This window comes from Balaenoptera musculus, chromosome 5 (genome assembly GCF_009873245.2).
Source record: "Balaenoptera musculus isolate JJ_BM4_2016_0621 chromosome 5, mBalMus1.pri.v3, whole genome shotgun sequence".
Classification (NCBI taxonomy): Eukaryota; Metazoa; Chordata; class Mammalia; order Artiodactyla; family Balaenopteridae; genus Balaenoptera; species Balaenoptera musculus.
This window is the reverse complement of record NC_045789.1, coordinates 34,305,425-34,332,488: the sequence shown is the minus strand read 5'-3', so window position 1 is coordinate 34,332,488 and position 27,064 is coordinate 34,305,425. Positions and strand designations below refer to the sequence as shown.

The 27,064-nt window shown below is 42.4% G+C and overlaps 1 protein-coding gene across 4 annotated transcripts in view; it reads left to right on the top strand.

Annotated features, from left to right (window-relative positions):
• TMEM154 (transmembrane protein 154) overlaps positions 1-27,064 on the top strand; it is a 45,169-nt gene that overhangs the window by 8,830 nt on the left and 9,275 nt on the right. Inside the window, exons 2-7 of one of the 4 annotated variants that reach the window (XR_005020098.1) lie at positions 13,675-13,932; positions 14,023-14,061; positions 19,254-19,281; positions 20,438-20,523; positions 22,369-22,429; positions 22,676-22,891. Coding sequence is in view for 3 of the 4 variants with exons in the window: in XM_036853969.1 (XP_036709864.1) it covers positions 13,675-13,932; positions 14,023-14,061; positions 19,254-19,281; positions 20,438-20,523; positions 22,369-22,429 (472 nt within the window). In the remaining variant the exon portion in view is untranslated. Of the gene's footprint in view, positions 1-13,117; positions 13,233-13,674; positions 13,933-14,022; positions 14,062-19,253; positions 19,282-20,437; positions 20,524-22,368; positions 22,430-22,675; positions 22,892-27,064 lie in introns of all 4 variants that reach the window. The other 3 variants (XM_036853971.1, XM_036853969.1, XM_036853970.1) reach the window with 3 other exon arrangements.

The following is a 27,064-nucleotide window of genomic DNA, read 5'->3' as shown; positions in this document are numbered from 1 at the left end:
CTGAAGTCCACGCGCCTAGAGCCCGTGCTCCGCAACAAGGGAAGCCACCACAATGAGAAGCCCACACATCGCGACCGAGAGTAGCCCCCGCTCAGCTCACCGCAACTAGAGAAAGCCCATGCGCAGCAACCAAGACCCAACACAGCCAAAAATAAAATTAATTAATTAATTAATTAATTTAAAAAAACTAAATGGGAAAAAAGTCATGGGATTGTATTAATAAACGCAGAAAAGAGGTTGACAAAAGAGAGTGAGAATAGCTCATCAGAAGCTCAAGCTGCGATACTGAAATTCTGAGGACTTGGATGGATGGGCAAGGATCTTGGATGGAAGGGCAGGATTGATTCTCTTTGGAGGTAAAATAGGATCACAAGCCAGGCCAGACTTAGAGACATGCTAAGTGGCTTTGCTGACCCTAGAAAATCCCATCCACCATTTTCTCCCCTCAGATGCCACTTGGAAGACCTCATGACCTTGCTTCCTTCTTGAGCCTCCTGTAAGAAAACTTCCAATAGCAAACACACTCTGGCCCTCTGCTGCCCCAAAGGCTGGCACGGAGAACTTTTGGTTATACCCTCCCCCCTTCCCTCCTGCAGCTCCTTGTGAAGGCACATCAGCCACTGAGCTGGGCGCCCACATCTCCTTCCCCTGCCTTCCTCTTCTCTGATGATCACAAGCATACATCTACCGCTTAGGTTTTGGTTTGTCTCTCCTGCAGTGGCTTCTGGTAACTCTGAGCTTGTGCTGACCTGAGCAAGGAGGCCAGGCCAGCACAGAGACCTGTGTGACCTGCACCAGAGTTTCCCTCATTTATCCACCCAGAGGGAGGCTGACACAGCAGCCAGGGAGGGCAGGACAGGTCGAGGAGCATTTGTTTTCATGTTACTCTTTTACATTGTAATTTTGAAATTGGCTTCAAAAGAGAGGTAGAAATATAATAAAAGTAGTAATTATCATTGCTAACCTGAATACTTTTCTATCACTTAATAATCTTTCTTTTCTCATTTTAAAGTATTTTTCACACTACTATATATAAAATAATCAACAAGGACCTACTGTATAGCACAGGGAACTGTACTCAATACTCTGTAATAACCTATATGGGAAAGAATCTGAAAAAGAATAGATATATGTGTATGTATAACTGAACCACTTTGCTCTACACCTGAAACTAACACAACACTGTAAATCAACTATACTCCAATATAAAATAAAAATTAAGAAAAATAAAGTACTTTTGTATCTATCATCCCACTGATGGTAGGAAGAAATTTTAAATGTTAAAAAGTGTATTCTGTGTCATAAAAATATATACATTTCTTAAAACTGCCAGGTACTGACAGGCCAAGATAGGATTCCAGTGTTTGAAAACGTACTCAGATGGTCAAAAATGCAGCTTCCCCAGGTGAGTAACTTCAAACCAGAGACAGCCTTAGGGTCTGGGCAAGTCTGCTTAGAAACAAGCAAGCTTTCTCTGAAAAAGACACCAAATAAAAAGTATAAAATGAAAAATGCATCTGAGCATTGTGGGCCTCCATGGTGGGACATGTTTTCCTTCCTTTTCTTTTTTTTTAATGTTATTGGAGTATAGTTGATTTAAAATGTTGTGTCAAGTTCAGGTGTACAGCAAAGTGATTCAGTTATACATAAACATATATCCAGTCTTTTTAAGATTCTTTTCCCATATATGTTATTACAGAGTATTGAGTAGAGTTCCCTGTGCTATACAGTAGGTCCTTGTTGGTTATCTACTTCATATATAGTAGTATGTGTATGTTAATCCCAAGCTCCTGATTTCTCCCTCCCCACCACGTTTCCCCTTTGGTAACCATAAGTTTGTTTTCAGTATCTGTAAGTCTGTTTCTGTTTTGTAAATAAGTTCATTTGTATCATTTTTAAAAATTAGATTCCACATATGAGTGATATCATATGATAGGCATGTTGTAATCTGATAGTAAATTGCAATTGCAGGGTGCTTCTCAAGGCAATGGGGTAAAACACAATGGTGCTTCACAGGTGCTTTCCAGAGCAGACTATTTTATGAAAGCCTTTTATCAGATGACCCTGCTCAAAATAAGCAAAAGAGACATTTCTTAATGATCTTTCTACATAAGGCGTTGTCACCTTTCGTCATCTGATGGCTGAAGAGAAAGGGTATACGAAACACAGGCACCAATTTACCTAAACTGCCCTTCGGTGCTTACCATCTGCCACTAACCTTCGCTGATTTTGCACTGAGCCTGTTCCCCCAACTATTTATTCGTCTTCAAGTATAATGTCAGAGAGAACGTACTAAGTGAACATATTCACTAAATAAAAAAGGTCAGCTGCATAGTACACCAGAGCTTACAGAGGAAACAGCAGTCCCTCCACCCCGGCTAGTCCTGCTCCCCAGAGAGAGTTCAGGTGCCTGGGCTATACACGTGGGGAGCCCTGTGACACACCTGATTCCAAAACCGAAACCAAAACCAGCAAACAAAAAGAAAACCCAAAAAGCTAGAAACGTGAAATTTCATCATTAGAGATGCTTATCTTTTCACTAAACAATTCCTCTCATTTCCCAGTGTTTTCTTTAAAATTCAGATAAGTTTTTGAGAAAACCACCGTAGATCCCTTTTCTCTCCGTGACTAAGAACACACGGTGTGTGTTCCTGGAAGGGGGTTCGGTTGCTTGAGGGAGGAAGATATCGGTCTCTTGATAGAAAGGCGAGAGGCCTGTCTAGCACTTTACCTCCGGCTCATCTGGCCTTTTTCCTAAATAGCTGTCCAGTGAAGAGCAACCGTACAGCAGACACGGTTCCCGGGGCTGGAGATAGATACAGAGCAGAGCAAAGGAGGACGGACACAGGCAATAAGCAAATAGGTACAGGGAGGAAATCATGTCAGGTAATTAACAGCTCATAGTACTGTTTCAAAACCAAGTAAACTAGAGAAAGGGCAGAACCCTTCAGAGCTCCCCCTGTGCCTTACGCAGGATGGTGTCCCAGTGGCACCGTCTGGTCCACGCCAGCACCCCAGCGCCGGGGAGGTGGTCCATCCCCTCGGCGTTAGTGCCCCCTGCATCAGCACAATCATCCTCCTGCAGCCCAGCTGGGGCCTGGAGGGTCGGGTAACGTCATGCGTTCCTGTTGTATTCCCGACTTACCCCTGGCCACATCACAGTCAGGTGTCACAGATACTGAACAACTGATTTTTTTAAAAAAGATGTCAGAGTTGAAGAGATAGACTACTTGACAGGTACATGCACCTATTTTTGTTGCTGTTGTTGTTAAAGTATACTTGATTTACATTATTATATTAGTTTCAGGTGTACAGCATAATGATTCAGTATTTTTATAGATTATACTCCATTACAAGTTATTACAAGATAATGGCTATAATTCCCCGTGTTGTACAATATATCTTTGCTGCTTATCTATTTTATACATAGTGGTTTTCATCTCTTAATCCCATATCCCTAATTTGCCCCTCCCCCCTTCCTTCTCCTCACTGGTAACCACTAGTTTGTTTTCTGTATCTGTGAGTCTGTTTCTGTTTTGCATGTAGATTCATTTGTATTATTTTTTAGATTCCACATATAAGTAATCTCATACAGTATTTGTCTTTCTCTGTCTGACTTATTTCACTAAGCATAATATTGTCTAGGTGATTCCATGTTGCTGCAAGTGGCAGAATTTCATTCTTTTTTATGGCTGAGTAGTATTCCATTGTATATATTGGGTGGGCCAAAAACTGCCTTCAGTTTTTTAAGTAAAAACAAAAGACACATTTTTCATTTTCACCAAGAACTTTATTGAACAATGTATTCACCCTTTTGTTTCACTACCTTCTGCCATTTTCCAGGCAACTTCATAATTCCATCTTCCCAAAACTTTTTATCTTTTTGAGCAAAGAACTGTTCCTGGTGCCTTTTACAGTCTTCCAGGGAATTGAAATTTTTTCCATTCAAAGAATTTTGTAAAGACTGAAATAAATGGAAATCCGAAGGTGCGATGTCTGATGAATATGGTGGATGAATCAGAACTTCCCAGCCAAGCTGTAACAGTTTTCACCTGGTCATCAAACAAACATGCGGTCTTGCATTATCCTGATGGAAGATTTTGCGTTTTCTGTTGACTAATTCTGGACGCTTTTCATCGAGTGCTGCTTTCAGTTGGTCTAATTGGTAGTAGCACTTACTGGAATTAATCATTTGGTTTTCCAGAAGGAGTTCATAATAGAGGACTCCCTTCCAGTCCCACCATACACACAACATCACCTTCTTTGGATGAAGATCGGCCTTTGGTGTGGTTGGTGGTGGTTCATTTCGCTTGCCCCACAATCTCTTCCGTTCCACCTTATTGTTCAGTATCCACTTTTCATCGCCCAGCACAACTTGTTTTAAAAACAGAACGTTTTCATTACTTTTCAGTAGAGAATCACATGTGGAAATATGGTCAAGAAGGTTTTCTTTGCTTAACTTATGTGGAACCCAAACATCAAAGGAATTCGCATAACCAAGCTGGTGCAAATGATTTTCAATGCTTGATTTGGATATTTTGAGTATATCAGCTATCTCCTGCGTGGTATAACGTTGATTGTTGTTAATCATTGTTTTGATTTGATCACTATCAACTTCAACTGGTCTACCCAACTGTGGAGCATTGTCCAGCAACAAATCTCTAGCATGAAACTTTGCAAACCACTTATGACACGTTCGATCAGTCACAGCACTTTCTGCATACACTGCACAAATCTTTCTGTGTGTTTCAGTTACATTTTTACCTTTCTTGAAATAATAAAGCATAATATGCCGAAAATGTTGCTTTTTTCTTCCATCTTCAATATTAAAATGGCTACACAAAAATTCACTAATTTTGATAAGTCTTTTTTTAAATGCACGCTGATATGACAGCTGTCACTATACAATCTAACAAAATTGTTGTGAATGAAGTTAAAGACATCCAAGTGCTACTAGAGCCATGTTGAGGAAAAATCTGAATGAACCTTTTGGCCCCCCCAATATATACCACATCTTCTTTATCCATTCATCTGTTGATGGACACTTGGGTTGCTTCCCTATCTTGGCTATTGTAAATAGTGCTGCTGTGAAGATTGGGGTACATGTATCTTTTTGAATTAGGATTTTCATTTTTTCTGGATACATACCCAAGAGTGGAATTGCTGGATCATGTGGTAGTTCTATTTTTAGTTTTTTGAGGACCCTCCAGACTGTTTTCCACAGTGGCTGTACCAATTTACATTCTCACCAATAGTGTAGGAGGGTTCCCTTTTCTCTACACCCTCTTCAACATTTGTTATTTGTAGACTTTTTGATGATGGCCATCTGACAGGTGTGAGGTGATATCTCATTGTGATTTTGATTTGCATTTCTCTAATAATTAGTGATACTGAGCATCTTTTCATGTGCCTGTTGGCCATGTCTATGTCTTCTTTGGAAAAATGTCTGTTCAGGTCCTCTGCCCATTTTTGGACTGGGTTATTTGTTTTTTGATATTGAGTTGTATGAGCTGTTTATGTATTTTGGATATTGAGTTGTATGAGCTGTTTATGTATTTTGGATATTAACCACTTGTCATCCATATCATTTGCAAATATTTTCTCCCATTCCATAGGTTGTGCTTTCGTTTTGTAGGTGGTTTCCTTTGCTGTGGAAAAGCTTTTTGTAATTAGGTCCCATTTGTTTATTTTTGCTTTTATTTCTTTTGTATTAGGAGACAGATCTAAAAATATATTGCTACAATTTATGTCAAACAGTATTCTGCCTATGTTCTCTCCTAGGACTTTTATGGTTTCAGGTCTTACATTTAGGACTTTAAACCATTTTGACTTTATTTGTGTATATGATGTGAGGGAATGTTTTTATTTCATTCTTTTACATGTAGCTGTCCAGTTTTCCCAGCACCACTTATTGAAGAGACTGTCTTTTCTCCATTGTATATTCTTGCCTCCTCATAGATTAATTGACCATAGATGCTTGGGTTTATTTCTAGGCTCTCTATTCTCTTCCACTGATCTATGTGTCTCTTTTTGTGCCAATACTATGTTTCTATTATTCTGGCTTTGTAGTATAGTCTGAAGTCTGGGAGGGTTATGCTTCCAGCTTTGTTCTTTTTCTTCAGGATTGTTTTGGCAATTCTGGGTCTTTTATGGTTCCATATGAATTGTAGGATTAGTTGTTCTAGTTCTGTGAAAAATGTCATGGATATTTTGAGAGGGATTGCATTAAACTTGTAGATTGCTTTAGGCAGTATTAATTCTTCCAATCCAAGAGGATGGGATATCTTTCCATTTCTTTGTATCATCTTCAATTTCCTTCATGAATGTTTTATAGTATTCAGAGTATACGTCTTTCACCTCCTTGGTTAAGTTTATTCTGAGGTATTTTCTTCTTTCTGATGCAATTTTAAACAGCATTTTTAAAAACTTTCTCTTTCTGATAGTTCATTATTAATGTATAGAAATGTAACAGATTTCTGTATATTAATCTTGTATCCTGCAACTTTGCTGAATTCATTTATTAGTTCTAATAGTCTGGGGGTGGAGACTTTAGGGTTTTCTATATAAAGTATCATGTGATCTGCAAATAGTGACAGTTTTACTCTTTACTTCCAATTTCAATGCCAAAATACACCTTATTAATTTTGCTCCCAAAGGCTTCTTTCTGTGTAGGATTCTCCAGTCATCTTTAAAGCTAATAGGACTATCTTCATGAATAACAGCAAATTAAAGTCAATTGAATTATGATTTAACTCAGTAATTTTCAACCCAGCAAAAATACTTAATGGACTCATCTAGGGAGCTTTAAAAACATCCTGTTGCTCAGGGCCACAACCTCGGATGTCCTCAAGTAACTGATTTGGGTGGAGCTTAAAAAACCAGATGATGCTGGTGCACAGTAAGTGCCGTGAGCAACAATAGGTATGACTGATAATTAAACACAACTCCATGAGATTGTTTGGGCCTCTCAAACCCATGGTTCTCCAGGTATAGCCCCCAGACCAGCAGCATCAGCATTTTGTTAGAAGTGAAAGTTCTTGGCCTCATCCTAGACCTGCTAAATCAGAAGCTCTGGGGGTGGCGCCCAGCCATGTGTGTGGGAGGAGCCCTCCCGATGATTCTGGAACACACTAATGCGGGTGGACTGCTGGTTCAGACCTCCAAGCCGTTCTGCCAGCAGTGACCTTTGCTGGAGATGTGGTTTTTAAGTTCCAGCACAATCTCTCTTATTAATAAGTCTCTTATTCAAACTTATTCGAATAATAAGGCACGACTGTCACAGCCCTCTCTCAATATATCCCGGCCAGAGGCTCTCAGGGGTTCAAGGCTTCAGTGATGATTTTTAAACGATTGTGTTCTTGTGATAGAGTGGGCAGCTGCTGGGAGCTGGGATCCAAATCCCTGGCCTGATTCTCCTCCAGTTCACCAAGAAGGAACAGAGAGAAAGAGGGGTAGACAGGGGAGGGCCAGGAGTGGGCAGGGTCTGGAGCCCTGGTTCTCAACCTTGGCTGCACACTGAACTCTGTAAAAGATACTGAGGCCTGGGTTCACCCCAGGTATTCAGATGTAATGGTTTGGGTGTGTGCCCTGGGCATTGGGAGGGTTGAAAGGGCCCTAGGTGACTCTAATGTATGGCCAAGGCTGAGAAGCACAGGAGGACTTCTTGGTTTGGTTTGATCTCTTCCTTCTAACATGAATCTGACTCTTTGCTGTAGACAGAGGTACTGGGGAATGGAAAGTGGGCAGGCTTCTTGGGTTTGGTTTCTTGAACATCCTGAAATCCATATTAAATCCAGTTTCTCCACCGAGCAGGACAGCATTTGAATACCTGACGCCTGCCGTGTTTTCTTCGTTTCACTACCTGAATTATAAGATGGTTTCAACAATCTGTGTATGGAGTCGACATAACAAGTGAAAGAATGGAGCATCTGATTGAGGTCCAACATGCTTCCCGATATTCTGAGTTTAATAACATTCTCTCCTCATTGTTTTATTTTACACTGTAATATCAGTGTGGCAACCTTGCAGTTGCTATATAAGACTTTTATTTTAACTTTAAGAACTAGAGCTTGGTCGCACATTTGTTCCATTTTCAAAAAGAGAAGTCAGCTAGTTTGCTTCACCGAGAAACAGAGTCACTTCCACTGGGGGACGATGCTTGGAGCGGTGAGAAAGGGGCGAGGTGCCCACCCAGTTGCTGAGCTGCCAGGTTCACCTCAAGCATTTTCCCTCTTTTCCCACTTATGAGGATCCCTCCCAGGGTCCCCGCCAGATGTGTGAAATACGCATCCCAGCTGTGTTTGCATGGATATTGTCAATAGTCGCTTCTAAGTGACTCTCTACACTGTGCAGTTAATTATCTGGCCATTTTAGGATTTTAGGATTAAAAGTAAAGGGAAGTGTTGCAGCTTAATTTCATCGCTCACATGACCACTCCCATTATCTCCTATTAATGCTCCATTTTCTGAGCAGAGAGAGAGAGCGTGAAAGGGAGAATCCCGGGAGGTTTGCACTGGGGTCACTGGAGAGAGCGTGACTAAGGCCCCTGGAGGGAAGAGGGGTCCCGGCAGACTCGCCCTCAAGCCCCTACACCAGGGCAGGCAGGGTTCAAAGCCACGCCCGCTGCCCTTCACACAGCCCTTCTGCTTTCAACGATGGTCCTCCTTCTTTCTTCTGCTTCTTCTCTTGTGCACTTCGCTGACTGCTGCCCGTCTCTCCACTCTCACGCTTGGTCCTCTCTCTATTTCTGCAGCCTCTTCAGTTTTACCACCCCCTAACCCCTGGCTGCACCCCTTTTTCCATGAACTATGTCCACATTTAGACAAGAAGACAAAATGAAGAAGTTATACCGGACAGATTAGTCTCCTGGGCAACAGAGAATAGATCAGTCTAGAGATGGGGAAACAGAGTGGGCAGAGGACGGAAGAAATAGCAAACTACCAACACCAGGCATGAGCGTGGGCCTTTGTGGAACACACAGCATTTTCACAGCTGGAATTCCCGTCCCCCTGGCGACTCACTCCTGGTTAGAGATGCTTGGCCTGCCCTGGTTTTCCGGCTCCCCCTTTGATGACATTTGATGCTCTTCGCACAAACTCTTGGGCTGATCCCCAACATTTTCAACTTTTCCATCACAGACCCCCTTCGTACCCAGCCCTTCTCCAACTTAGTTTCTGCCGATTCTCATTGCACAGGGACTGGCTGGAGTTGTCTTGGAGCAGTTGTGAGGGCAGACCCCCCAAAAGCAGTTTGGTGCTGCACCCAACCTCCTCTCCCCAGTCTGGAGATACACTGCAGATGTGCAAGCTGACAGGTGTGCAGGGGCGATTGTGGCAGCATCATGGGAAACACAAAACAAATAACCTACAAATACGAATACAAAAGAAATAACCTAAGTCCCCATCAATAGGAATAGGTTGTGATATATACAAATAATGGAAGGAAAAGGCAGCTCTCTGTATACAGACAAGGAATAATCTTCAAGATCTAATTTTAAGTGAAAAAAGCAAGGGGCAGCACAGTATATAAATTTTGCTACCATTTGTGTTCAAAAAGGAAACAGGAAATGATACTTACACTTGTACATGCAGAGAGTTTTCTGGCAGAAACAGTGGTGACCTCTGGGGAGGAAAACTGAGTGGCTGGGGAAAGGGTGTAGTGAAATGTCCTCTCTGAGCTTAGTGCCATGTGTGTAGTGCCTGTTCAAAAAGTCTAATTAAAAACAAGATAAATGCTTTAGAACCAACATAGAGATGTGGAAATAGATGGGATCTTGGGTCTCATTCCTTAGTTGTACAGATTAGAACATTGAGCCCAAATTTCCATAACCACTAAGTGACTAGAACCCTCACCGTCACTGGCACCTATGCTCAAGGGAACACAGCTTCAAAACCCTACATATCACATGCACTCCTATGTTCACAGCAGCACTATTCACAATAGCCAAGATATGGAAGCAACCTCAATGTCCATCAACAGATGAATAGATAAAGGCAATGTGGCATATATATACAATGGAATACTACTCAGCCATAAACAAGAATGAAATGCCATTTGCAGCAACATAGATGGACGTAGAGATTATCATATTAAGCGAAATAAGTCAGAAAAAGACAAATATCACGATATCACTTATATATGGAATCTAAAATACGGCACAAATGGACTTATCTACAAAACAGAAACAGACTCACAGACATAGAGAACAGACTTGTGGTTGCCAAGGGGGAGGAGAGTGGGGGAGGGAAGTATTGGGCTCTTGGGATTAGCAGATGCAAACTATTATATATAGGATGGATAAACAACAAAAGGAAAGGGAGGGTTGGAGGCGAGAGAGGCTCTTCCCAGGTCACTGTATAGCACAAGGAACTATACTGAATATCCTGTGATAAACCATAATGGAAAAGAATATGAAAAGAATATATATATATTATATGTGTGTGTGTATATATATATATCTGAGTCACTTCGCTGTACAGCAGAAATAAACAACATTGCAAATCAACTGTACTTCAATAAAATTTAAAAAGAACTCTATGTATTAGTAGAGCTGACAGAGTAAATATCGGGGTTGTACCACAGGGCGAGACATTTGAGACTGTTTCTTTATTTGTATTGTGAACAATGAACTTGTTGTGAAGATAGTTAGATGGTGCATGTTTATCCTAGTACCTAGCATATACTATCAGCATCTGATAAATGACTGTTATTTGTTATTTGGAGCTATTATGGTCTTGTTTGGGAAGGGAGGGATGTGAGGAAGGATGTCACAGGAGTGTCTGGAGATGAAGGCTTGCAGAGTAAAGAAAAATAAAACACACACAGAGAACCCTTGACTCTCATTTATTTAAATAGTCACTAGAGAATCAGAGAGAGTAAATGATGGTTAACATGGAAAACATATGTTAGGGTGTGTGTAAGAGGGATATTGTGGAGAAAATTTCCAGTCCTTTTCACTCCAAAATGCCACTAAGAGCCACCTGTGACCAGCATTGTCCCTTGTACTGAGAAATAAATGTGCACAACCCAGGACCATCTGTGTGCTTCTCCCCATTTCTCTTTCATGCCTGATTGTCCAAACACCCTCATTATTCTTGCTAGCTTATTTCCTTTCCCATTTTCTCCTCTTCTGGGGCAACAGGTCAAGTGTGACTCAGAGCTCTGAGTGTTCTACTGGGAAATTGTTCGTCTTCCGTGGAGAGGCTGGAAAGATCCTGTTGTTCTGGGCAGCTCTGCTCACAGCTGCCTGGGCTGAGGAGCTTAGCAAGAGTCCAATGAGAGCCCCTCATTGCCTTTGTGCCAGAAATCCACCTTCCTGTAGGCTGAGGGGCAAGAACACAAGTTTCCCTCTCTTGGTTACCAGTTCGTGATTTGTAATCATTCCATTCCTGCCTGATGGGAAGGAAAATATTGTGTGAGTTTCCAAGCTCAGGTTCTGCAATCATCCCTCCTGGGTTTAAATCTTCACTCCCCTGTGATAGCTTTGTGGTTGTGTGCTAGTTGTATAAGCTCCCTGCCCAGTTTCTATCTGAAAAAATGGTGGGGACAAAATGAGATAATCTGGGTACAAGGCAGAGCACAGGGCTTGGCTCTTAGTAAATTATCTGAAAAGGTAACTTGAAATCATAGCAGCAGCTATAGCAGTAGCAGAAGTAAATAAACAGAAGAAATAAAAAGGAGGTCTGGTTATTGGAGGAAGGTCCATCAGCACTGACTTCAAGGAACAGGGCCATTGTCACCAACTGCATTTGTGTGTGTGCCACTGCTCCCACTGCCCACCCGTCCCCCCCAAATGTATCCAGTCTTTGCTGGCCTGGGTTACCAGTGAAGAATGCTGTTTGGTCTCAGTAGTTCTGCAAGCAGGGTGATTTTAAGGAGGAGATTGTCCTGGTGGACAAATATCTTTTCCTGGTCCAGGGTGATACATGATATATCAAAGTTTTTAACAAGTATGTGAATACGTTATTGACTTACCTTATTTCAAAGACATAAATATAGGGCAAAGTCACTTAACCCTGAAGGCAGAGGTCAATAAGTGGTAGGTTTTTTTTTTAATACATTTTTTTAAAATTAATTAATTTATTTATTTATCTTTGGCTGTGTCGGGTCTTCGTTTCTGTGCGAGGGCTTTCTCTAGTTGCAGCAAGCGGGGGCCATTCTTCATCGCGGTGCGCGGGCCTCTCACTATCGCGGCCTCTCTTGTTGCGGAGCACAGGCTCCAGACGCGCAGGCTCAGTAGTTGTGGCGCACGGGCTTAGTTGCTCCGCGGCATGTAGGATCTTCCCAGACCAGGGCTCGAACCCATGTCCCCTGCATTGGCAGGCAGATTCCTAACCACTGCGCCACCAGGGAAGCCCCTAGTGGTAGATATTTTTAAATCCTGCTTTCAGTATATACACGAGAAGAACACCAGTTACTTAGACTCTGCAGTTTGTAATTGATTCTGAGGGTTTGGGGTGGCATTAACAGATGTGATTACCAAGTGGATCCCCTGGTCTTTGGAGAAATTGAAGTGTTTATGTAACTGAAAAGTTAGACTGTGATCAGAGGAATACTTTTATAAATCATTGTCATGCAGTCATGTGGAGAGCTAAGGACTGAATTGACCCTGCCGTACCCAGTCGGTCACCCTCTGGGTGGTGGCCTAACGTGCCTGAACATGGCTTCAGGAAGTGGACATCTTCCTTTGCAGAGTAGCTTTCGCCTTAGAAAGAACTTTCACATAAATTATTCCATTGGGTAAGTTGTCTGTAGCCTCAGCTCATATGCTGGTTTTCTCATTGGACCCCACCTGAACGATAGGCAACACTGTACCACGATGGGAAGAAAACCTGGGCTCTCCTGACCACGGTCACTACAGAGCCAGGTGAGGAAAGATTTTTCAAATAATCATCTAGCTACTAGTCTTTTCCTATCCTGTGATGAGCCACGGATGTTTTCCAACACAGTCTGAAGTCCCAACAGAATAAACCTGCGTATAGCTTATTAATAGGGAAAGTTCTAAAGATGCATGTTATTCAATAAATTTAAATATTGGTGCAGTTGCCTTAGTTTCTAAGGGAACTTCCCCTTGAGAATTTCACTTTACAAATGAGATACACATTATATTTTTATTTAGAGTCCAGGAGGATTTCTGTAGGATCATTTCAGAGGCGACTTAGTTCTCTGCAGAACTGAGGCCTGACACTGACATCTGATCAGTCACCCTGATTTCAAAGAATTCTTTTCCATTGGTAGGTTAACTTTTATTAAAAAAAAAAAAAATTAGGACATAGTGCAATCCTTTTACCTAAAAGTGTTACGTGGCAGGTGCTTAACTCTCAGTAAAAGGGAATTTAGATTTATTCAGAAATGTTATTAAAATACCCTATAGGATAACCTGGAATATCGCCCTTGACACAATAAAGCTTCTCAACGCCCTTGGCTTAAGTGCGTCTAAACTGCCTGCCTTTGTGGGAGGTTTATCTCTGGGCTCTGATCCATGTTCAATATACTCCCAGGTTGAGCTCCATTTATGTTCAATCAATAATATTCTGTGTCACACTGAACTGGAAGACCAAAGCCAGTGGATCAAGTTTATCACTGGATGCATGTAGGATAAATTTCAAATCATTGAAAACATACCATACTAACTTTGTCTCCATGACAGTCTCAATTTTGTGTGTGTTCCCACAGAAATGGAGGAAACAGAACTGTCAGCAGAAATGTCCGGAGACATGCAAAACCTGGAGGAAGAGGCTACGGCTCCAAGCACATCTGCTGCGGTGACCACAGAAATATTCACTGCCAGTATGACTTCTACCGTTATTGATGACGATGCAGGCCAATTAGAGTTTATATTAATGGTGTTGATCCCGTTGATTGTATTGGCCGTCCTACTTTTATCCGTGATACTCTTTGTAATATACCATAAAAGAAAAAGGAATAAACAAGGTAAATATTTTGCCTGTTCCCATTTCCAGACAACTGCTTCATATGTTAATGAATAACTGATAAAACACAATACTTTTTGCTTCCACACAGAGCCCTCTAGCCAAGGATCGCAAAGTGCTTTACAGACACGTAAGTATTATCCTAACACCTGCCTGGAGCTGGGACGGTGTGGGAAAAGAAACCGAGAGGTTTTTAAGTGAAGCAACTACATAAAATAATACGTGATGAATGACTTGTTTCAATGAAGTTTTCCAGAGTTTAGAAATGCCATATTCCTTCCTATTTAAAAAAAAAAAAAGAAGAGAGAATGCTTTCAGCCTAAATTGAAAATTAAAATACACAGCTGCCATCTCTGTATCTAATCTAGATGAGGGCCCTGTGTAATTTTGGCCAATAGGTCAACGCAACATTTCCCAACCATTGGAGGAAACGGTTAGGCTGGTGAAGCTGTGGGTCAGACTGGGGGCAGGGTGGGAAGGCTGGAGTCCTTGGGCTCTTCGCCACAAGAAGAGGATTCTTCCATCTGTGCTTTGTCACAGATACTGTTTTCTCCCCCATGCCCCATCCCCATTTAATCTTGAAAAGCCCTGGGTGAAGCATGGTTCCTATTCCTATTAAAGCTATGCTAACTTTTAGAATGAAATTCCTGATTGGCTAAAGATGACTATCATCAATGGAAAACTAATCTGATAGAACATTCCAGGGGTCAGAGGTACACTCTGAGAGGATTCACTTCCAATGCCAGGACTATCAAATACTAGGTGTCAGGATAGTTCTGAGTCCAAAGCAGACTTGGTTTCTTTTGGCTTGTGCTGGTAAAAGTGACTCCAATTAGATTTTCAAGTTGAAGCCTTTAGGCATTCCAAAAATCACTCAAGGGTGATAAGATACATATTTATATGTGCATACAAAACTCACTCTGTGTCCTTCACATCGACTAACAGGGCACCTCTGGCTTTGAGATCATGCCCTTGGCCTGCGGGCCCCCTCACCATCCTTGTACCAGGAGAGGCTTTAAGCTCTCCTGGAGCTGTAAATGGTCATTTTCCATTATGCCAGCAGGTAGGGCAAATGCGAGCTGGGAAGGAAGCACTGAAGAGCAAGCATTACCTTTCATGGCAGGGTAGTAGATTCCAAGAAAGTAGAAAATACACATGTTTCTCCACTGCTTGCAATTTCAGGGTGACCTAATAACAGTCATCACGTGGGAGCTCCTTTGTAAGCTAGAGAAAGAGAAAAAGCAAACAGAGCTGCCTGGACCCATTTTTTTTTAAGTAGGGAAAGTAGGAATTTCCTGCCCAAACCCTAGCCTATAGCTGATCTTACCTAATGGAGTCATGGGGTCAGGGGGAGGTCGGGGCTGACTAGTCAAATGGTCATGCTCTGAAGCTCTAAATCCAGAAAGGGACTTTTCACTGAACTTTATTTGGAGAATCTCAAAATTCAAAAGCCATTCACAAGTGAGAACTGACCTCAGACACGGTCCAGGCAGTATTTGCTGTTCCCTTTCCTGATGCCTCCATGCCTGATTGATGCTATGTCTTCTGTCTGGAATTTCCTTCTTAGTTGCTTGGCAAACTGCCACCCCCTTCTTCAATGCCCAGTTCTAAAGTTTTTATGAAGAGTTGAGTAATCACACCCCAGGCAAAATTAATCACCACCTCTTGACTGTTCACACTTATTGTGCACAGTATTTACACTGGCATAAGTTGGTGACTTGCCTTTTTTTGGTCTCTCTTTCTTACTAGGTTATGTTCTCTTTAAGGTCCAAGAGAACTAAGAAATATAGATTCAGATGGTTAACTGATGAATCTCTCTTCAGACAGACTGACAGCTAAAAGGTTCACAACCACTGCCCACTGAAGTCCCCCCATTCATATTTAGCATTACAATGCAAGTCAGTAAAAGGAAAATATATTTAAATTAATGGAATTTGATCTAAACATATTTTTAATTTATTTTTCCAGGAAAAATAAAACTGTCATACTGGGTCAGACCAGCATTTTGCTTGGAAAGTTCCCAAAGGAATGTTTTGTGGGAGGGCATGGGTGATGTCTCCGGTTAGGAATAGACACATTGTTTCTGTCCTCAGGTGAATAGAGCCTGCTGTATTCTTCCACACCAAGAAATGTCTTTAAATTTGACAACTGGGGAGCACTTGGCCAATATTTGTAGAAAGAACACTTCACCTGTTTGGAAATTACCTTTTTTCTTTGGGCCTGTCCGTTCCTTGTCCAGGAAAGGGAAGGCTGTGTAGTGACTTAATGTGCTATTGTCCTTCTCCCTAGACTTGCAGGCATTAGATTTGCAGTTGTTATTATTTAACATTTATTAGGTGTCCTGATGTGCTGCATCTCTGGGAAAGAGCTGCAGGGGAAACAGCTGGCAGTAAAGCATCCCTTTGAACAGGCTTTAACTACAGGACACCTGGCTGGGCTCAATCTCCATAAAGACACTCTCTTGCTCACTGTTCAGCACAGAAACCAGATAAGCAAGTCGGTGTCCTGCTGGCCCCCCCGTCCCCACCCCTAACCTGCAATCCTACAGTCAAGTGCACCCGGGAGTCTAGCCCGCAGGAGGGCTTCCTGGGGCTAAGTGGGTGTCAGGGGGGAACTGAAGGAGGCGGAGGGAGTGGGGAGGCCAACAGGAAGTGGCAGGGCTGTGGGAGGGAAAGTGGAATCAAGTGCGGGTCGGGGGTTGTGTGAGACCTGCGTCTGCCTCCCGGTGCAGAAGGAGTAGGTGGCTATTAATAAAGAGACAGAAGCCAGGTGGAGTGGAGCGGGCAGGGTCTGATCGCTGAGGACGGGTAATTGGTCTCCCTCCCAGTTTAATGCTCGGCTCCGGGGCGCTCTCCCAGATGTTTTCCCGTTGCCATGGCGACTGGGGCAGGGGTAATGGCCGTGGAGCAGGGGAGACGAGGCCACAGGAGGCTTTTTGCTCTCTTTGAATACTGATTACAGGAGCTTCACGTTTGTAATGCACTTTTGTAATGGGTTTTTAAACTTTTCTATCATCCGCATGCAGGGCTAGCTTTGGCTCACCGCGAAGCCTGCGGGCACCCAGATTAGAAAGATAAATCCCCCCCCTCGACAGTGGGGCTGTGAGGGGTTATTAAGCAGGGAAAGAGGGAGGGGGAGGCGGGAGGGACAAAACAGGGGCATTTTTATGGGTCACCTGTAAGGGAGGTTCAGCTGTATAGGGGCTTTATTTCTAGTAAAATCCCTTAAGGAAATAGCCTGTACATTTTAGATGAAAAATGCGTGGATATAAAATAAGATGAGCGTACTCCCCTTTCCCCAATTTAAGTGTCTGAGGAGTTAGGCACCTGCGGGAAGCTTCAGATTCCTACCGAGAGGCAGGAGGGCACAACCTACAGCCCCTCGAAGGGAAGCAGTGATGGCATGAAACTGACATCTGAGCCCAACTTTCCTGGGTTAGCGGTGCCATTAAAGCTTGCCAACCCACAGGAAATTACAGCAGCTCCCGGCTGCCAGGAGCTCAGTTCCAGGTGCCTGCTGGTTGTGTCCCCTCGCTGAGGACCTGCACCTCTGCCTGCCAGACAAAGGAGGCCTCTGATGGCTAAGGATCGAGACCATTTGACTATTCGGTGGACCTCTACAAAGTGGTTTGCTTCTCAGTGGTTTTCACATCATAAAAGGTGCAGTGGGGCTGTGCTATCCACTCTCTGGCCATCATTGCCTCGTTTCTCTGGGTGCATTGGTTCCCCTGCCAAACAAAACAGAGTTTGAGCACTGGGCCCTAATTCTTGCCCGTGTTCATCTGGAGTCTGGTCAGCATTCGAGCCATTTTGCAAACTGTTACCTGACTCACCTCAACTAACAGCAACAAAAAGCAGGCTTGTTGGAAGTTTCACTATTATGAGAATGCTAAATCCAAAACATTGGGCACGAATTTAACCCCAGGGCTGGACAATCCAGATTAAGACCTATTCATTTATTCAATAAATATTTACGGGGTGTTTGTCAGGTACCGTGCAAGCTGGATGGGGTAGGGCTGGGGGACGCCACCATGAACAAGGCAGACATGATCCCCGCCCTTTGGCAGCTATGGTCTAGTGGGAGTGACAGACAAAAAAGAGTTAAACAGAGAAACTGATCAATGACAAATTGTGGCAGACACTGTGAAGGAGCACACGAGGAGCTGAGCTGGGAAGCAGTAGGAAAGATGGGCCTTCCTTCAGACAGAGGAGGTAGGGGAGGCCTCTCTGAGGAAAGAGTATAAGCTGATGTAACTGGGCAAAGGGCTCGAGTGCCTGCGGTACAGGAAGCCAGGCTCTGAAAGAGCAAAGGAAGCCAGAGTTTGCAGCAAAGGAAGGATTTATGGCAGGGCGCCAAGCAAGGGGGTGGGAGACAAGCCTCAGATCCACTCCAACTTGATCATTGAGTTAGGGGTGTTTTTAAAGAAGAACAAAGAAGCTGCGATTAATCATCGTCTTGTGACATTTCTGTGACATTTCTTAATCGTGATTCTAGGAGTCAGGATGTTTCTGGTTTACGATTCTCTGGCCAGGTGGTCCATGGCTGGGGGTCTGTGAGCACCACTTGCCCTGGAGAAACAACCTGAGTTTGTGCTTTAATGATGAGATCTACAACAGCAATTTTAGTACATTAACGATGTTATCGATAACAGCAGTTTTAGTCATCTGACTCTGGTTGATTAGTGTTCAGTTAGCACAGGACTGAGGTCAGAGGGAACAAGAAGGGGGATGAAGATTTGGATAGAGAGATTAATCATAAACTCGGTAGGGGACCTTCTGTTTTAGCGGGGACTTGGTTTCAGTGAGACCAGAAGGGTGTGAGAGATCCACCCACACAAAGAGCAGGGCGAAAGGAGAGTTCCAGGGGGAGCCCGTGATTGATACCCCACGTCCTACTCCGGGACAAAGGGACAGTGTCACGTTTGGTTTGGTGTGTTGCAAGGAGATGAGACAGCAGTGGTTTGAACCGGCACATGTGGGGGCCCAGGAACAAGCCCTTTTTTCAACTCCTCCTTTCTCCCTCTTACCACTGTTTTCCTCTTCCTATGGATAAAAATAGTCAAGAGGGATGGACATCCGCTGTGAAGTGAGCGCTCTCAGAGGACCACCAGATCTAAAAGAACAGATTTCACGTGGATGGGACCACATTTCAATATGGCAGTCTGCCCTTGTTTGACATAGAGGTTAACTATTGCTCCTTTCAAAACGTTATCTACTTGAAGTCATTTCCTCTCTTTGTAGAGGAGATTTCAGCTGTTGTGGAAATAAAAAGTTGTTACACACACTGAACGCTAACATGACTTTCCTATTTACTCTCTTGCAGATCACCTGGGAAGTGAAAACATGAAAGTGTAAGTTCCCCACTGCGTCCAGTCCAGCTCGGGATGGTCCAGGATGTCGGGGGATGAACAGATTAGAGAGCCGGCTTTTCAAGAGTTTTGGGTTTGACACCCCTTGCGGGGACCTTTGGCTTCCCCAGCCCCAGGAGGATGTGCCAGAGTGCCCACACTTCACCCCAGGGGAGATCTGAGAGGAGGGCAAGGTCCTTTGTTCAGAAAAGAACTTTTTTTCTGACTGCTACTGATTCCAAATGCATTGTTAGTTGAGTATGCTGATGCTGGGTGTATTTCAACGACATCCGTTCATTTATTCTGATTAAAAATTTTATCTCCAGGGAAGAGACTTTAGCTGGTATTAAGGGAGGGGAGCCCTGGTAGAAGCCTGGGGTTTGTATGTTGAGAAGTAGAGCGTGGTGGGGAGAGGGGGCGAGAAGAGGAATGGAGGTGGCGGGAGGGGTGGAGGAGAGAGAGGAAGAGAGGATGCCACCCGGAGGAGCCTGGGGCGATGTCACCACCACCTCTGCCCCCCTTCCCCGGTTGTTTGGACACTAGGCTGGCTTCCTCTGCAGGGTGGCGCCTACGCAGCGCAGCGGTCAGAGCAGGTGGTCCCCTCCCCCAACCCCACCTACATTAACCTGGGCTTCTCCCCTGAACTGCGCGCTGAGCCCCGGCCAGGGAGGACGGTGGATTTTTTAGCACAAGGGCTCCATTTCTTCAAGGCAGGAAAGCCTGGGAATGGAAGGGCGAGGTGATGAAAGTAGCCTGTTGACCGTGGCCTCTGGACCTGGAGCACTGATCAGAAACCCCCAAAGAAAGGGAAGTGAAATTGAGCAAGGCTAAAATGCTAAATGTGGCAACTCCCCGGAGGAGTCTCGGGCTTGGTACCTTCCGGGGGAGCAGAGTCTCCTGGGCTGCCTTTCAGCCCATCATCAGTAATGGATGAAGGTTTATTTTCGTTTTTGCCTTTTTTCCTATTAGAGTTTGGTCCTCTTGAATAGGGCAAACCCCCAGCCTACCCTGGAGTGTAAGACACTGAATCAAGTTCATCTTCCTTACAGTCAACGGTCAACGTCCTAGGCGCTCCTCAAACAAAATTCAGCACATCACACATGTTGGTTTTGTTTTTTGTTTTGTTTTTTCCAACAAGCTCTTTATTTTCTCTCTCCAGCCCTATTTTTGAGGAAGACACACCCTCTGTGATGGAAATAGAAATGGAAGAGCTTGATAAGTGGATGAACAGCATGAATAGAAATGGTATGTGGTGTGGAATAACCTAAGGTGGTTTTTTCTGTGCTCTCTGGTAAGAGAGGGCTGCCCCCGCTTTGTAACTATTCCATGAGTCCTGGAGGGACCCTGTGAGCCCACCCACATTACATCTGGCACATGCATGAAGTAAGCGGGGGGTCTGACCATCCTTAAATATGCAGTTTAATTATTGCATCAATTGTTGCCACTCTTTTGTATTTTTGCACAAGTTTTTCAAATGGCCTCTTTCTTCTTGAAAATGATCTTATTTTTGAGTAAGGAAATCTCTTGAAACCAAACTGTCTGGAAAAATTTACCATCTGGCATTACCTGATATATTATAGAATCTAGAGATTTGTGATTTTAATCTGTATATAAATATAAAACTTTATCAAATATGGTTTACATAGATCTGTCTGTCTAGTAGGCACTAGCCATATATGTCTATTTAACTTAAAATTTAAAAAATTAAATGAAATTTAAAATTTTGTTCCTTACTCACTCCAGCCACATTTTGAGGGCTCAGTAGCCACCTGTGGCTAACAGCTATTATATCAGACAGTGCAAATCTAGAACACTCCCTTCACTGTAGAAAGTTCTACTGGACAGCACTAATAGAGATAGTAATATAAATATCCAATTATAACTTAATTTCCAATTGATATCTGGCAATAATTGTAGTATATGTCCCTTACTTTTCATTAAATCAATATTTAGATTTAAAAATGATGACAGCTGTTTTTTCTATTTTTTATTCCATTAAAAAATCAATCAAATTATTTTAATGCTCATGCTAAATTAATACAATCTACTATTTATATTATCATATCACTTGTATTTTTAACATTTATCTTAAAGAAAATACACTGGGAGCTGTCAGATTCAACAATCTACAATGGAGTTCTCAAATCCAGAGGCTTGGTGTTAGAATTTTTGTACCAGAGGCTCATCAAGATGAGCTTTCCAAAAGATGAGAACCATTTAACTAAATTGTACAATTTTGAACAGTTTTTCGTAGTCCAGTATTGAGGGAAGAATGGTTCTGTAAAGCATTTGAGGATAGGGGTGGGTCATTGAGATAACCCTTAAAGTAGTTTCATTTTGTTGTTTTTAGTTTATAAAAATAATATACATACACAGTAGAATTTGGAAAATGCAAAAAAAAAAGAAGAAGAAGAAAAGTGTTCCACCACCCAGAACCAATCTCTCTTCATATTTTGGTGTATTTCCTTTTGTGACTGAGATAATTGTAATATAAAATCATGATCCTGTTACACTCACTAAAACCAGAAATCTGGAAAAAGGCATTTCCATTTGACAACTAAAGCAGAGAGTGGTTTTGACACATAGGTGATAGATCCAATTGATATTTCTCTCCCTTGAAAACAGCAGTCGTGTAATAGGAGAGAATTCTGATGACTTTAAGAAGGTCAGCTGTTCCCCACTTTACCTGCTTCTTTCCTGTTGTGCCCCCGGACTGAAATCACTCTGCAGACACAACAGGACCTTGGGTGAAGCTGTTTTATTCCAGTATCTACCCTGCTCCACGCAGACTCTAGCCTTTGGAGCCCCAGTGGTGTTCTTCAGGGACTGAATAACCAAGCAGTGATGAATTGTGCCCTTTCCAACGGGGCCAGAGGCACGTTGAAGTCTTGTGTCTGTGCTGTTAGTGCTTTTTCCATTTCAAGAGCCTTGCCGTCATTAATCTTTTAACCTCTGAAACTCCCTGGTGAGGCCATTTCTGCACAGCTAACCATACAGATCAGAGAAATGTGATGCTCAACTGCACGAGTTTTGTGGATAAAAAACAGAATCTTAGTGACTAACAATGAGCTTGCTTTTATTCTGTCCTAGCCAACTATGAGTGTTTACCTACTTTAGAGGAAGAAAAGGAACCAAACCACAGCAACCCAAGGTACTTCTAATTTCTACCACAGATTATATATGGTTGGGAGGGGGAGATTGGAGACCACAGTTGAGGACTTTTGCTCACCTTCTCTGTGCCTGTAAATTTTTTTTTTTAAGATTTCTTTATTATTCATTTATTTATTTTATTATTTTTGGCCGCGTCGGGTCTTAGTTGCCGGCACACAGGCTCTTTGTTGTGGTACGCGGGCTTCTCACTAGTTGTGGTATGCGGGTTTTCTCTTCTGTATTTCAGGGCACCAGCTCAGTAGTTGTGGCGTGCGGGCTTAGCTGCCCCGCGGCATGTGGGGATCTTAGTTCCCTGACCAGGGATGGAACCCACGTCCCCTGCATTGGAAGGCGGATTCTTTACCACTGGACCACCAGGGAAGTCCCTGTGCCTATAAATTTTATGTGACAATTTTCATGGGTGTATGGAGAAACGGAAGTGTGAGTTATGGAAAATAGAAAGGTACAAAGTAAATATCCTAGTGACTCTTTATCTTTAGAAATAAATTAGTAGTGACATTTTTTTGCCCTTCTAAAGAGACACTGTTGAGTCGGCTTCTGTTTTAGTCCTAAAACTTTCTGATTATGACAAACTGTAGGTTTGTTTACCTTGGATGAGTAGCTGTTTGGTAAGGAAAACAGATGGAGGTGACAATCTCAAAGGGGTAACTGTAAACAAGAGTGAGTAAAATGAACATAAACAAAACAAAAGAAAACCCCGCCTGAATTGGATTGTTATATGAGAGAAATTAAATGAGAATTTTTAAAAACCTATATTCCATTCTACCACTAGGTGGCTCTGCTTAATAGAAAATTTTAGTGCGCTGGGGCCTGTGCGTCCTTTAGCCTTCCACAATCTTGTTTACATTATATTATCTTTTGTGAGGATAGAAATTACCGTGTCTGGGTGTTTTTGATCAGAGAATCCTTTGGTCAGGACTTGGGACATGCTCGCAGGAAATAGGATTGATGATTCAGTAAGTCAGGGACTTGCTCCACAGAGCACTGCTGTGATTTGGGGGGCACAGAATTGCTGATGGGGTGACTCCGAGATGACCAACAAGTAGGGAACTTGACTGAGCCTGTAACTGAGATATTACACTTCTGTCGGAATAAACAAAATGAACTTTCAAAGCAGGGTAAAGACCACCCACTGTTTCTCCTTCCAAGTTAACCAGAGGTCCTGCACCAGTCACCTTAAATGTTTCCAGAGTGCAGTCACTTGTCATAAGCAGTTTCTGAAGCCAGAGCATTGCAAGGAAAGACTGATTATTAGACAGTGATTGGGGCAGTCAGATGTTTGTCTTCCGGACCCTTGTTCTGCTTCTTCCCCTAAGCCTTACCTAAGAAGTCATGCCACCACAATCTTACTGAGGTGAACCTCCGCTCTGATGCAGAATATGCATCTTATTGTAGATGTCAGTCATTGTTACCTCTGCAGGTACTTGCATGTTAGAATTCATCACTGGTTCAGAAAAGAGTCTATCCTATTTAAAGGAGATATCAGGCATTAACAAGCAGATGAAAGAAAAAAAGAATGCTAGTGGGAGTATCACAGAGGACATTACGAAGGAATTATTTCCTTTGCATTTTTACCTAAAAATGAACATCTATGTGTGTCCAGTTTAGGGCTCAGATCACCCCCCAAAACCTTATAAATATCTTAGTACTGTATCTCTGATGTGCACCCTCAAAAGATATGAGATGTCATTGGTTTTTATATACCTGCCTCTTTTTCCTTGAAATTATTGGCAACATAGAAGAAGCTTAACATTATAGAATTGTATGGTGCTAAAAGCTTCTTAGAAATCATGTTTTTGAAATACTGAGAGGCTGGTCTCTGAAATAAGCTCTACCACATTTCTGCCTTTAAGGCAAAAAGCCTTAACCTATTTGGAGAGCTGCTTTATGCTAAATTATTGATTTTAAAGGGAATGTCTACATTCCTCTGTTGGTCTGGTTTTAATTCACAGGACAACTGTCAGGCTGTCACCTCATTCCCTCTTGATGAAGCCAGGACCAGGGTTATAGAACCAAGAGTGGCGAGTCCCCAGTCTTTGGTGCTGATGACACTGTCTGATTACTTCAAAGGGTATCATGATATTGCAGAGCAAATTTAATTTTTATTCACTAAAAACTCAGAAAAGTACAAAGCACTTAGAACAAATCCTGGTACAAAATTAACTCTCAATAAGTATTAGTTATTTTTAATTATTATAAAAGTTAGAATTGATATACATAAACTTATTGCCTTTTGGGTTAATGAGCCTGTGTCCTAAGGTCCAGGCACATCTAGTATGTGGAGCATTATTTTTGCTCCTGGTTTCCCTGGGGACTTCTTTTTGGAGCTTACCAATCCTGAGAAATCATGAATTTGTTTCATCCCCTAGTAATGATCTGGAGCCTTTAGGTTCCCCATCCATTACCAGCATAGGTAATATGCTGGTGATTTCAGAATAGTCCTCTTAGCCGTCTGGAATTTTTGAAACGGTACATAGTTTGGATTATCTTATAGTTTGCATAATCTTTTCTGTTGTGATTTTATTTATATTTCTTTCTCTTATTGTCTTAATTACATTGATAATTGATGAAACATTTGCTTTGAATCTCGAATCCAGGACAGATAGAAGATTTTTTTTCTGAAAGCTTGTGAATCATTAGAGATACAAGTGGTGAGTGCAATGGTCACTGGGCTTAGAATCAGAAGACTGGTTTCAAGACCCGACTTGGATGATCATTTGTTCTTTGTACTAAGACAAGTCACTTTAACTCTGTAAGCTTCAGTTTCCTCATCTTGTAAAATGGATATAATGCCACCTGTCCTTCTAGTTTAACAGGATTCCAAGAGAGAAAAAAAACTTTGTAAGTTTTAAAGCACCACACAAATGAAATGAATTCTTTTATGCTCTGGCAATAATTCTCGCCATCCTCTCCACCTGACTTTTTTTTTTTTTTCTAAGATTTTCTATTTTAGAGCAGTTTTAGGTTCACAGCAAAATCGAGCAGAAAGTACATAGAAGACCCCGTACCCCTGGCTCCCACATGCACAGCCCTCCCCGCTGCTGACATCCCCCACCAGAGTGGGACCTTCGTTACAATCAGTTAACCTGTTTTGACACATCATTACGTCCAAAGTTCCCCAGTGGTTTTGACCTCTGTGAATCATCCTTCCTCTACCGTCTAAGCAGTATACAGGTGACTCTAATGCTTCAGAAAATTTATAACAGTCACTGCAGATTGAACTTAGTGGAAAACACACTTCCCCATCCTGCTTGGATTAGCAGGAGGATGGGGAGCTAAGACTTCTGGAATCCATTTACTTCTTGATGCTAGAAAGACACCGTGACATAGAGCTTCTGTTATCCATAAAGTCCACTCTGATCCTGGGAAAAACGAGGTGATCTGGTCACCATCCTACACTTAATGCACTACATTGTGTGCAGACGTCAACCCTTCACCTTCTTTTGTTCAGGTCCATAATCTCAGGTCTTTCCGGACTTTTCCCACACATCCCATTAGACAGCAGTTCCTCATTACTTTGCCTTGTCCTCACTGAGTGGACATTTTCCTTGAGCTGTGGAATCTGAAATTTAGCACAGGAATTTAATAAGGGCCAGGGATGTACAAAGTACCATGGGAAGTTTAAAGTATGGTTTTCATGTTTTCATAAAATCAGTGGGAAAAGACAGCAAAGGAATGGTGGGGGAAGGGGAATTCTATATCCTTATTTCCCACCTTAGCATTTTTCCCTATAGTTCATACATGTTATGTGCCAGGCAACGTATGGGGTACTGGGAACAGTGTCAGTGGAACAGTGTCCAAGGGGTGGGCAGGGTGGAGCCGAGGTCTGCCCTAGAGTTGAAGAGAATTTCATCACTGACATTGTTCAGCCTTGCCAGCGTGTGTTGATAACAAAAAACAGATCCATTGAGTTGGTTTTATTATTGTTTAAATTATCTTGAAAGAATTCACTCCCTTATTGTCTACCCCCATCCTTACAATACTTTCTCGAATGCCACTCGACAGTGGCAAAAACAAGATGGAATTCCTTTCATCTTGGTGCTTACAGTCTGGGCAGTCTCTTCCTTCTTCCTGAGGCCTTTATAACTAGACAATTTCCTGAAAGCGTGGTGTTTCTGCCTCTGCAAGCTTAGGTGAATAACCACAGAAAAGGAATTGCAAATATTAACCAAGCGCACGTCTTCTTTCCCTTTATGCCTGTTGGCCACAGTGATGATTTTATGTTGAGTAACAGCATTGGGAAAGATTGGGGGAGAATTAGATTTCATCCAAGTCGATTTATAACTTTGAAAGTATAGTAATAAAAACAATAATAAGACATTTATTCTAGATGCCAGATACCTAGCTACTATTACCTAGGAAATTAACCAAGTCAGAGAAGGTAAGTAACAGTATACCTGTTCTGCTTTTGTAATAATTCCATTGTTCATTTTATGATTCATGTCTGAGCTCAATAATATTATAAAAATGTATCACTTTAGTATTTCTCAGGAAAATGCAGGTTAGCTTAATAGAGAATTTTTTGAATTTCTCCCTGTTTCTTCCCTTCTCTTTGTCTTTTTTTGGAGGAAGTATGATCGTCAATGTAGTTTTTCAAATATATTTATTGAGTGCC